Source organism: Rhamphochromis sp. 'chilingali' (genome assembly GCF_963969265.1).
Source record: "Rhamphochromis sp. 'chilingali' genome assembly, chromosome: 9".
NCBI lineage: Eukaryota > Metazoa > Chordata > Actinopteri > Cichliformes > Cichlidae > Rhamphochromis > Rhamphochromis sp. 'chilingali'.
Genome location: NC_137936.1, coordinates 24,622,192 through 24,634,871, shown reverse-complemented (window position 1 = coordinate 24,634,871; position 12,680 = coordinate 24,622,192). Strand labels below are relative to the sequence as shown.

The following is a 12,680-nucleotide window of genomic DNA, read 5'->3' as shown; positions in this document are numbered from 1 at the left end:
AGCCTTCTCATCATAATGGCTTGCTAGTGTGACTGTTTCTTATGGTTATTAATTTCTGATTTAGTGGTTTCTCTAGTAATAATTTGATTGTGTCTATAGGATTCAGGCCAGCCTATACCAGCGGTGGTTGAGAGCTGTATTCGATACATCAACCTGTATGGTATGTTCCAGTTCTATTCATAAGTTATCTTTCCACAAAGGCTGATGTTTTATTTGTGTAGTGCAAATTTACAACAAAATTCAACAAATTCAAATTTAACAAAACAAAAATGCATCGGATTCTGCATTAAGGATTCTTATATTGCAAAGTAGAGACCCTGCAATTTTAGATAGAAACGACGACAATAAGAGCGCTTATGTCTCTCCAGACTCTCAATATAAAGTTTTCACCTAAATTAATCAACTCGAGCTTTTATTGGTGTCTATCATCACACAAAATTTGAAAATTATATCTTAACCCTTTCACGTATAGTGGTCACTACAGTGGAGAGATATTCAAAGGCTGTTTTCCTGTATGTGTGTCAGGGTTGATGGTATACTTGCACATGATCACAACACACAGTGTATATTATTTATTCGTTTGTCAACTTCATAAGCCAAAAACGTATGTTGTCCACCTAAGTGGACATGAAAAAAAAAACTTTTAAAAATACATGTGTAAAAAAATTAAGTTCAAAAATCTTTTTTTCATGCCTAAAGATGAATAAAAATGTAAAAAATCCTGATTGAGGTTGTCATAATTCATGCATGAAAGGGTTAAAAACTGCAATAGAGTGCTAACAGACCAACAGACAGACAGTTATTCATTACAGCAAGTAGACAGAGCAGACAGAGTTTCCCTTTTCATTTTCTTGCTTACATGTAGTTTTCAGTCTGTATAATCAAAACACAACAAAACATATAATTTTATACAATCTGATTGTTAGGGTTTTCTCTCTGTTATTGTAGGGTCTTTACCTAATATAAAGTGCCCTGGTGTGACTGTTGTTGGGATTCAGTCCTATATAAATAAAATAAAACTGAATGATATGTATATACAACCTTAATATTGTTAATAGTAGCCATTCACATATTTTTGGTATTTTAGAAGTTATTAGCAGTGAAATAGCATTCAATGTGAGATAATATAACTGCTCCAACTGGATCGTTTGGAAAATCTTAAACTGGAGCATTTCATATGTACAAGCCTGGATGAGAGAGTGAGGTGAAATATTAATTTCTATGATTCATTCATTTCTCAAAATGGGTTGCATTCTAATATTCATGATGCTCAGCTTACATTAATCCTTATATATAAGAAAGAAGATGGGGTGTAAGTGATAAACAGGACTTCTACTGTCCAAGAGATGCTAATGAATCTCTTACTAACTAATAGTAACGTCTGTCTTGTGAAGATTGTTATAATAAGAAAAACAATGTAATTTTGATTTCCACCAGTTATGACTGAAAAAGCAGAAGCTTTGGCCCCACCCCTCAATTTTTGAATTAAGGTGTTTATAGTCTAATTGCCACATTCATCCATCCATTTTCTTCCGCTTATCCGGGGCCGGGTCGCAGGGGCAGCAGCCCAAGCAGAGAAGATATAATCTCTCCAGCGTGTCCCAGGGCATCCTCCTGGTGAGACATGCCCGGAAAACCTCGCCCAGGAGGCGCACAGGGGGCATCCTTGTCAGATGCCCGAACCACCTCAACTGGCTCCTTTCAATGCGGAGGAGCAGCGGCTCTACTTTGAGCCCCTCCCGAATGGCCGAACTTCTAACTCTATCTCTAAGGGAGAGGCCAGCCACCCTTCAGAGGGTGTCCCCAACCCGGAGTGGGCACTCCATCCTTTTCCAACTGAGGACCATGGCCTCAGATTTGGAGGTGCTGATTCTCATTCCCACTGCTTCACACTCGGCTGCGAACCATTCCAAGGCGAGCTGGAGGCCATCACCTGATGAAGCCAACAGGACCATATCATCTGCGAAAAGCAGAGATGAGATCCTGAGACCACCAAAGTGAAAGCCTTCCGCCACTTGGCCACGCCTAGAAATTCTGTCCATAAAAATTATGAACAGAATCAGTGACAAAGGGTAGCCCTGGCAGAGCCCATCACCCACCAGGAACGAGTCCGACTTATTGCCGGCAATGCGGACCAAGCTCTTGCAACGGTCATATAAGGACTGAATGGCCCGTAGCAATGGTCCAGACACCCCATACTCCCGGAGCATCCCCCACAGGACCCCCGAGGGACACGGTCGAATGTATTCTCCAAGTCCACAAAGCACATGTAGACTGGTAGGGCAAACTCCCATGTTCCCTCGAGTATCCTCAAGAGGATAAAGAGCTGGTCCAGTGTTCCATGGCCAAGACAAAAACCGCATTGTTCCTCCTGTATCCGAGGTTCAAACTCTCCTCTCCAGCACCCTGGCATAGACTTTCCCAGGGAGGCTGAGGAGTGTGATTCCCCTGTAGTTGGAACACACCCTCTGGTCCACTTTCTTAAAGATGGGGACCACCACCTCGGTCTGCCAGTCCAGGGGTACTGCCCCCAATCCCCACGCAACATTGCAGAGACGTGTCAACCAAGACAGCCTTAAAACATCCAGAGCCTTCAGGAACTTGGGGTGGACGAGGCTCTGCCACCAAGGAGTTGTTTAACTGCCTCAGTAACCTCGTCCCCAGAGATTGACGGGTCATCCCCTTCGTCCCCGGACTCTGCTTCCACCACGGAAGATGTGCCAGTGGGATTGAGGAGGTCCTCAAAGTATTCCTTCCACCGCCTGATGATTTTCTCTGTCGAAGTCAACAGCACCTCTGGAGTCCCACAAGCTAACCAAGCCCGGTAGGACTCCTTCTTAAGCTTGGTGGCTCCCCTCCCCTCAGGTGTCCACCATTTGGTTCGGGGGTTACCACCATGGCAGGCACCAACTACCCTGTAGCCGCAGCTCCATGCAGTGGCTTCGGCAATGGAGGTGCTGAACATGGTCCATTCGGACTCAATGTCCCCAGTCTCCCTCGGAATGCTGTTGAAGCTCTGCCAGAGGTGTGCGTTGAAGATCTTGCAGACTGGGGCCTCTGCTAGACGTTCCCAGCACACCCTCGCTGTACGTTTGGGTGCGCCAGGTCTGTCCAGCGTCCTCCTTCGCCACCTGATCCAACTCACCACCAGGTGGTGATCAGTTGACAGCTCAGCCCCTCCCTTTACCCGAGTGTCCAAAACATATGGCCTCAGGTCTGGTGATACGATTACATACCACATCGACCTGTGGCCTAGAGCAGGGGTGTCAAACTCAAATACGCAGTGGGCCAAAATTCAAAACTGGAACAAAGTCGCGGGCTAACATGAATATTTATTGAAAAAAAAATCTTCCTCCAGATATAAGAATGAATCTTTTCTTATGGACTCAAATAAGTTTTGCTGGAAAACTGAATATGGAACAAGCAAAGCTTAATACTAAACAATATATATATTAGCTGTATAATACCAGTAGGCCTGCTCTAATAGTAATTTGGTATGGCTTTGCGGGCCAAATGTAATTAGGCTGCGGGCCAAATTTGGCCCGCGGGCCAGAGTTTGACACCTATGGCCTAGAGTGTCCTGGTGCCATGTGCACTTATGGATTCTCTTATGTTCGAACATGGTGTTCATTATGGCCAAACTGTGGTTTGCACGGAAGTCCAATAACAAAACACCGCTCGGGTTCAGATCCGGGAGGCCATTCCTCCCAATCACGCCCTTCCAGGTCTCACTGTCATTGCCCATGTGAGCATTGAAGTCTCCCAGTAGGACAACAGAGTCCCCAGGAGGAGCACCCGCCAGTGCCCCACTCAGGGACTCCAAGAAGGCTGGGTACTCTGAACTGCTGCTCAGCGCATAAGCACAGACGACAGTCAGGACCTGGCCTGAAAGGCGAAGGGGTGAGCCCGACTATATCTAGCCGGTACCTCTCAACCTCACGCACTAGCTCAGGCTCCCTCCCCACCAGAGAGGTGACATTCCATGTCCCAATTGCCAGTCTTGTTAGCCGGGGATCGGTCTGCCAGGGCCTCCGCTCCTGGCCGCCGCCTGACTCACATTGCACCCGACCCCTACGGTGCCTCCTGCGGGTGGTGGGCCTGCAGGAAGATGGGCCCATGGCCCTTTTTCAGGCTGTGCCCGGCCGGGCTCCATGGACTAAGGCCCGGCCACCAGACGCTCGCCCTCAGACACCCTTCCCTTTCCTTTGTTTTTTTTAATATGTTTGAAGTCTCCTATCTTTAAGCTTGTTTTTATACTTAGATACAAAAAACAGAAGAAACTCCTTTACTGAGACATTCAACAGAAATAAATCTGGTTTATTTTTAAGGGGGTGTGCCATTTATATTAATACCTTTTTTTCCATTTTAGACTAACAGCTTTATATGTCCACAGGTCTTCAGCAGCAAGGTATATTTCGAGTTCCAGGATCCCAGGTCGAAGTCAATGATATTAAAAATGCATTTGAAAGAGGTTAGTCCCAGGTCACTTAGCCATCTACTCTTGATTGATTTTAAATTTCGTTTTGCCCACCTCAGAAACCGCAGTTACTCTCACAGGACTCTAAAGTGCAAATAAAGAGCCTGTGTGCCATATGTAACCCTGTAATGGACATGTAAACCATTTAATGCATAATACATGAGATCAGCATCCTAAATGAGCAAACATAACTGCACTCTTAATGCATACATTAACTTCCGAATTTGAAATGTATATTAAGAATCACTGCTATCTTACATGAAAGTGAGTGCAATGGATGAATACTGAGTAGACTGAAAATATGCTACATCTACAGGAGAAGATCCACTGATGGATGATCAGACAGATCATGATATTAACTCTGTGGCGGGAGTTCTTAAGCTTTACTTCCGGGGGTTGGAAAACCCCCTGTTCCCTAAAGAGCGTTTCGCCGACCTCATATCCACTACCAGTGAGTAACATTCCAGGAAAACATGTGGAATATGTTTTATTTAGTGTAGCACTCTGTGATTGTTGTTGTTTATTACTTTTAGAGCTTGACTCTGGTGCAGAAAGAGCTCATCACCTTCAGCAGATAATCGTGACTCTTCCGCGGCCTGTGATCATCGTCATGAGATACCTGTTTGCATTTCTAAACCAGTAAGTCTCGTCACTACAAATTTTCCGGTGTGCAAAATTAAAATAATGATACTTACTGGTTCTGTTTTCCACAGTCTTTCCCAGTACAGCGATGAGAACATGATGGACCCCTACAATCTCGCTATTTGCTTTGGCCCCACACTGATGCCCATACCAGATGACCAAGATCCTGTGGCCTGCCAAGCACATGTTAATGAGATCATTAAGACAATCATCATCCACCATGAGGTCATCTTTCCAACCCAGCGAGAACTGGAGGGACCTGTGTATGAGAAGTGCATGGCTGGAGGGGACGAATACTGGTAGGTTCAAAGCTAGGTGTCCAAAATGTGCTGTGTTTTCTGAGCCATTAACAACTTGGCCTTGGAAAAATAGCACCATGTAACATTTTCCACTTCCTACCCTGGCTCTAAGCCATTTTGTACAAGGCTGTAGATTTTACACTCAATACTGAATTATCTTCTTAGACAGACACCTAATAAAGGGTATTGGCTTTTTTCTCATAAACACAAGACTTATTTTCTATAGCGACGCTAGCAAGTGTTGTTTATTTAAAGACTGTATGCACCAGCAATATGATTATTGAATAACATCAATAATGCCTTTCTTAAATGATCCAACTGCTAGAATTAACCCTTGTATGGTGTTCGGGTCTGTGAGACCCGTGTTCAGTTTTTTTCAAAAGAAAAATTAAACAATTAATTATTTTTTCACGTGTAAATGTGTTGTGTCTTTCCACTCACTCCACTTGATTATAACTGATTTATTTATAACATTTTATATAAAAGAAAAACGAGAAGCACATTAATTCATAAATGTGATCTAACAAAGGTAAAGGGAAAAAATTAACCATGTTTGCTGTTCATATGTCTTGTAATTGGGATGAAGTAAACATCTGTTGAGTAATTTAACATAAAATTGTTTGATAGTGTTAATTTGGAAAGCCAAAACTCTAGCGGGTCCACCAGACCCATGAACACTGGCTGAGTAACAAAAATACGAACACCACACAAGGGTTAAAGAATGAAGAGTAGCTGTTCAGTTCCTTGTTAAAAGGATTTATCCTGATCAGTCATTTAATTGGATAGTATGAATCTCACATTTAATGTAGTAGGTAGTTTGGATTTTGCTTTAATTTGGTGTATAAAGTGTATGTTTTAGAGGTTTCCAAAAAATACATGAAAAAATATGCATATAGAAAAATTAAAAAGGCCAGGATCTTTTTTAGCTTTTCATTTGCATGAACAACATTTGCAATAAAAACTGACACTTTATTAGGCACAGTTTGCTAATACTGGGTTGGAGTCCCTTTTGCCTTCCGAGCTGTTTTATTATTCATGGCATATCTTCATTAAGGTCCTGGAAGATTTTGGTCCAAGCTGACATGATAGCATCATGCAGTTGCTGCAGATCTGTTTGTTGCACTTCCACGATGCGAATCTCCCATTCCGCTCTCAAAGACTATCAGATTAGGATCAGGTGACCGTGGAGGCCGTTTGACTACAGTGAATTCATTGTCATTTGCAACATAACAGTTTGAGATGATTTGAGCTTTGTGACATGGCATGTTATTGTCCCGAAAGCAACCATCAGAAGTACGCTGTGAAGGCTGAATATGGTCAACAACAGTACTTAGGTAGGCTGTGGCATCTAAATAATGCTTAGTTAGTCCTGAGTGTCCCAAGAAAATGTCCCCTACACCATTACACCACCAGCAGCCTTAACCGCTGACACAATGCTCTGATTCTGACCCTACCATCTGAATGTCACAAAAAACATTGAACCTGTGCTGATTAAAAGATGCTGATTTGGTACTGACAGGCCCAGAGTATCACAAGACCCATCTCTTATGCTATTACACCACCTGTTGATACAAGGCACAATGGACCAATGCTTTCATGTTCCTGGTGCCAAATTATGACACTACTATCTGAATATAAAGGAAGAAAGACCAGGAAATATTTTTCCAGTCTTTTGTTGTCCAACTTTGGTAAGTCCACATGACTTGTAGACTTACTGACAGGAATGGCACTAGGTGTGCAATCACTGATATTTTTTTGGATACCTTGATTGTAACAAGTACTTATTTAGGATGCTGTTGCCTTCCTACCAGCTGGAAGCAGTCTGACCATTTTTCCATCACCTCTTACTGAATATTTTCTTTTTTGCGGATCATTCTCTGTAAACCCTAGCTGTGGTGGGAAAATCCCAGTAGATCAGCAGTTTCCGAAATGATAAGACCAGCTGATAAATCACGTAAATCATCTTTCTTTCATGTTCCGATGGTTGGTTTGAATGTCAGCAGGTTGTCTTGACTGTCTGCATGCCTCGGTCTATTGAGGTTGCTGCCACATGATAAATATAATATTGGTCTGGTAATTAAGGATTCCTTTGTTATAAAAGGTAATGATTGAAGAATAAGAGTGCGTAAATGGCTCTTATTTTTTTCATTTCCTTTTCTGCATCTCCTCTCTCCAGTGAAAGCCCCCACAGTGAACCAGGAGCTCTGGATGAGATTGACAATGGTACCGGGCCTAACACAAGTGATGATGGTGAGTCAGCAAACACATCAATCCATTGTGAAGACAGCAGCTGGATGTTGAGAAGCTGACAGAGAAAATAATGAGATTTCCTCTGATCTTTTTTCATATGGCAGAATTGGAGCAAATCGAAGCCATAGCCAAATTTGACTACGTGGGCCGAAGTCCAAGAGAGCTGTCCTTTAAGAAGGGAGCCTCTCTGCTGCTCTACCTGCGAGCTTCTCAGGACTGGTGGGAAGGGCGACATAATGGTGTGGATGGGCTGATCCCACATCAATACATTGTGGTACAAGACATGTAAGTTAGATTTATTTAGGCTGTGAAGCCCATAAAAAGTTAAAAAAAAAAAAAGCTTGTCAGTTGTGTTCCATTTTCAGAAAGTTTGGCCTTAATGAAATCTTCCTAATGAAAGGATCATTATGAATAAAATGCTACACTTTTATTTTATTGCATTCTTATTGGAGCAACAGATACTCAAAGAGGGCAGACCTCAACTAAGCACATTAATCACTCTTATTTATTCCAAAATGTGTTGAGATCTTTATTTGGCTACAATCCATCTTTTCATGATTCAGATTCAAGTGGTAGTTATTCTGTAATTCTGCTAACAGACAAAGGGTAACAAAAACATAACCTTTGTGGTCGAAGCAATTACCCTCTGATCCACAATTTGCTAAAAAGAGATTTTCTTCGAATGGACATTCACTCAGGTCACGTATTGAATGGAGGCCTTTAATTTCTTAATAGCTTCTTTTCTGATAAATAGTAGGCAGGTAACAAAATTAAAGCTAAATTAGGAAGAGTAGTGATTTATGCAGAAAAGGACCAAAAGGACAGAGTAATTAGTGGTTAATGTTTCCCTTTAAAAGAATGGGCTTGGTAGGTACAATGCTGTGGTGGTTTTGTGCAGGGATGTGATTATTAAGGATTCTCATTTGATTTTCAACAACTATAATGAAAGAAGTTGAAGACAGTGAAACTGCCTGAAACTGCAGTTCCCTATTGACTTCTAGACACTGACTCCAAGGAAATTACAACTCTGTTACGTCGGCTTTGGCTTCAGAATCAAGCACTTACAGTTCTGGCTTTAACAGATTGTATACTTTGTACAAAAACTCAATGAACAGTTGCTTTAAATGAAATGGGAATGTAGTTATCAATGATTCATTCATCAAGAAAAAAATCTTTAAAAAAATTGAACACAGAAATGAATTAACAGTTCAAACACTGCAGAACTCCTTATTTAGTTTATCTAGCAGACTACTGTCAATTATTTTCTATGTTAAACATGAATAAAAAAGCGTCATCGATATGCATCTATATCAGGGACGACGCGTTCTCAGAGAGCATTCATCGGACTGAGAGTGAGACCGGCAGTGGGCCGCACCACGATGACAGAACCTCATCAAGGAATGAGCGTCAGTCTCCTTGTGAACACACACCTGAGAACCGCTTTGGACCAGCATTAGGAAGGTAGTAACAGTTAGATATTTGGGATGGACTTGAGAGAGGAAGGACATTGAATATTTATCCAGAGCAAAGAAACTGAAACTATTCACGAATTAAATATCAATTTCATCGCCTCTTTTTAGGGTGCGAGTGCGATCAGATGGCGCTGCAGCTCCACGCCATAGGAATGGCGCCGACAGCCTGAGCCCCACCAGAGCTGCTGATCTACCCCCCAGGGTTATGCCTCGCCCCCAGAGTCCACACAAAATAGCTGTCAGCAGGGGTCTAACTGACAGTCCCGAGAAACGCCGTCTCACCACATTTGGCAGTGCTGGCTGCATCAGCCACCCTGATAGAAAGGCGTTTGTCGACAGCCACTCTCAAAGATCATCACCAAGCACCACCCGGCATGCAAGTTTAGGAGACCACAAGGCTCTTGAGACCGAGGCACTCGCTGAGGTGATTAAAATCCTTAAAAGCACATGCAGTTTTTATTAATATAGACTTTTCTTATTTTATTGTATAACAAACATGTACGTATACAACTATCCTATATGTATGGCTTCTCTAAAAAGGGAGCTTCCTTTTATAGCTTCATCTGAAAAATCATAACTGTATCGAGGCAAAATTAAGGAGGAAAAAAATCTCAATTCTCGCTACCATTCCTAAATATTATGTGCATCATTAGCTCTTTGATGGGTACCAAAACATTACACAGTTGGCAAATAAAATTTTGGGTTTAGTTTTTCCACCATCACATAAAAAGGCTCGAGCTCTGAGGAATAAAACTTAAAATAGATTTAGCTACTCTCTGCTTGGTTGCTTGACATCAGTGTCTTTTGTTTTTTCCTCTACTTATGCTTCTCAGGATATAGAGAAAACAATGAATACAGCCCTGCATGAGTTGCGTGAGTTGGAGAGGCAGAATGTAGCCAAGCACGCGCCTGACGTTGTGCTCGACACATTGGAGCCGCTTAAGCACCCTGGTGGAGTGCAGGAGGTGTCTGCCAGCCCTCTCCATACCATGGTGATCAGGGATCCAGATGCAGCCCAGCGACGCAGCAGTAGTAGCTCCTCATCTGAGACTATGACCACTTTTAAGCCCGCTCTGTCAGTCCGTAGACCAAGTGCTCCTTTAAGGCCCCCGCCTGTCAGACCTGTTCGACCGGCTCCTGTGATTGGACAGGGCCAAGGACCTCACCGCTCCAGCAGCTCCAGTTCGTCTGGTTTGGGCAGCCCGAGCATTACTCCCACTGACAGGGTCTTCCCCAAAGCACCGTCTCCATCACCATCCACCTCCTCTTCTTCCTCGGACAAACAAGGTAACATGTAGCTCCAGTCAGACAAGTGGTTGAAGAATGCTGTGGATACAGAGTGATTCAGATTATCATCATGTCCCTTCCCCTTTTTTTGGACGGCAAAACAAACATTGACACCCGATGAATATTTACCACTAATCTTGTGTAGTGTAGGATAGGTGCTTGTTTCTGCCCACAACATCCACTCTGTTTCCATGTGTGTTGGGAACAAGTCAATGTACTGTACTGCAGTGATATGTTACGCAAAAATAGGATTTAAATCTATGAGAATTATTTTATAGTAATGCTGTCATGCTGAATAGCCATGCTGGGTAAAGGGATGCACTGGAAAATGCTTCTGTTTACAGAAACACAACAGAGAAGTATCTCAATGAAATGTTATTAGGTTACAAAGATGCCATGAGCGTGTTCTTTGTGAGTGGTTTCCTGCTCCATTATAAAGAGAATACTTAAGGGAATATTTCACCACTAATCATGTAGACATCTAGTCTGTGGTGGTGGTTCATAATATTCCTTTTATATACCATTTATATTGAAAGAAGTTGTCTCAGCAAGCCTGTCCCACAGCGTCACAGCATAAGCAGACAGACAGACAACATGGCTGGATGGGGAAAACACAGTGGACCTGTCTCAAACTGCAGTTTTTCTAATGACCACTAGATGCTGGCTCCAAGGAAATTGCAGCTGTGTAATGTTATCATGGGCTTCGGCCCCAAGCCGTTAAAAGATTCTATACAAAACCTCTATGCACGGTGGCTTTAAATGAAATCCTCCAAATGTTACCTTGAAATGTAAGGAGCTGGGTAAAGCTAAGAAAAAAGTGTTGGTGAAACTCCTGGCAGCAGACTGATTGGCAACTAAAGCACAAATGGGCCTAATTGGCACCAGTTTGCCAGCTTGTGCTGCTGCTTCAGTCTGGCAAGTTTACGGCCACTGCGATGGTAGTCTCATTGTCCAATAGCCTGTGTCAGGCAAAGTTGTGTCAGGCGGCAGCAGTGCAGCTCCTCTTCTCCCTCCATTTGTTACATTTCCTCAGCAGTGGACCAGGACTGTTATATACCCACTGTGATTCTAATATTTGATAGTGTCCACTCCGTGTCAGGACTGGGAATCTGTTTCTAAAGTTACTTCTTAATTCTTATATATCAAAAGAAAAGTAAGTGATTTCCTTAGCCAAAACTACTTTCTCTTTTTTCTTCATCTGTTAATGTCAGAATGGGCCAGAGAGTAGCAAAATAACCTGAAGTACAGTAATACAAATAATACCGAAAGTTGTTGTGACCATTATAGATATGCTGTGCCTATAATTAAAACAATGAAATAAAGACAAACATAAAAAAAAGAGCTTATATTATTGTCAACTCTCTATATTAAAGGATTAGCTGTGTTACCTCAACAGACTCTCGTACACTTCAAATGACTAATGCACTTATACAAAAAACACTACAGGGAACTGTGCTGCATTTGTAAGTTTTGTGTTTTCATTTTGATGAACTTGTACTAGGAACATGATATAGCACATCATCATTGAAGCTTGTCAAGCCTCGTCTAGAGTACACATGGTCACTGCAGGCTGTGCGTACGTTTAGCCAAACTTGTTTACTGTTGGTGATATTTGTGGTCCGTCTTATGAGGATGATCAGTATATCTTTAATGTGTAATAGGTACATCGGAATGAATATATACATATTGTTAAAGGACGCTTGTAAAAGTAACATTGTATGATAGAAACAGGATATATTATCATCTCTAGTGTGTAGATTTTTGTAATTCTTACCCTTGCACAGAAATTGGTAAAACAATAAATCAATGAAACCTCCCAGAAATGTCTTCAATGTCTCTGTGGTGATTTTGAGTTAAAAACAAAACAATGTAGATGATCGATATTGAACAGTAGCTGTGTTGCAAATGCACCTCACAAAATGTAAGTAATGCAGTGACTTTACTTCTTTGTAAGAAATGAAAATCAACATAATGTATAATCACTTTGACTTAAATGCATGTACAGTGGAAATGCTGTAGCTATAGTTGTGTTGCAGGGCCATCTACTGGCTGGCATGGATTATAGTGCCATCCTGAAAGGCTAAATAATCACTGAAAGAAAACATTTGAAACTGCAAACATACATGAAAGATATAATGCAACATGCGCTGACAGTCAATTAGTGTCAAATGTATTTTCTTTCTTTTTATTTTATCTTTAGTCATTTGATGGTCAGATCCACATGGTCAGATCCCTGCAATGATATCTCAGTAT

General features: G+C 42.0%; 1 protein-coding gene across 2 annotated transcripts in view; it reads left to right on the top strand.

The window, feature by feature from the left end:
* Positions 1–12,241, top strand: part of LOC308402454 (SLIT-ROBO Rho GTPase-activating protein 3-like) — a 37,346-nt gene extending 25,105 nt beyond the window's left edge. For both annotated transcript variants that reach the window (XM_080891330.1, XM_080891331.1), the window contains exons 13-22: positions 100–160; positions 4,394–4,471; positions 4,794–4,928; positions 5,011–5,116; positions 5,191–5,418; positions 7,595–7,668; positions 7,773–7,953; positions 8,983–9,129; positions 9,249–9,564; positions 9,974–12,241. In XM_080891330.1, coding sequence (XP_080747456.1) covers positions 100–160; positions 4,394–4,471; positions 4,794–4,928; positions 5,011–5,116; positions 5,191–5,418; positions 7,595–7,668; positions 7,773–7,953; positions 8,983–9,129; positions 9,249–9,564; positions 9,974–10,438 — 1,791 coding nt within the window. In that variant the 3' untranslated portion in view covers positions 10,439–12,241. The remainder of the gene's footprint in view (positions 1–99; positions 161–4,393; positions 4,472–4,793; positions 4,929–5,010; positions 5,117–5,190; positions 5,419–7,594; positions 7,669–7,772; positions 7,954–8,982; positions 9,130–9,248; positions 9,565–9,973) is intronic.
* The last annotated feature ends 439 nt before the right edge of the window (positions 12,242–12,680 follow it).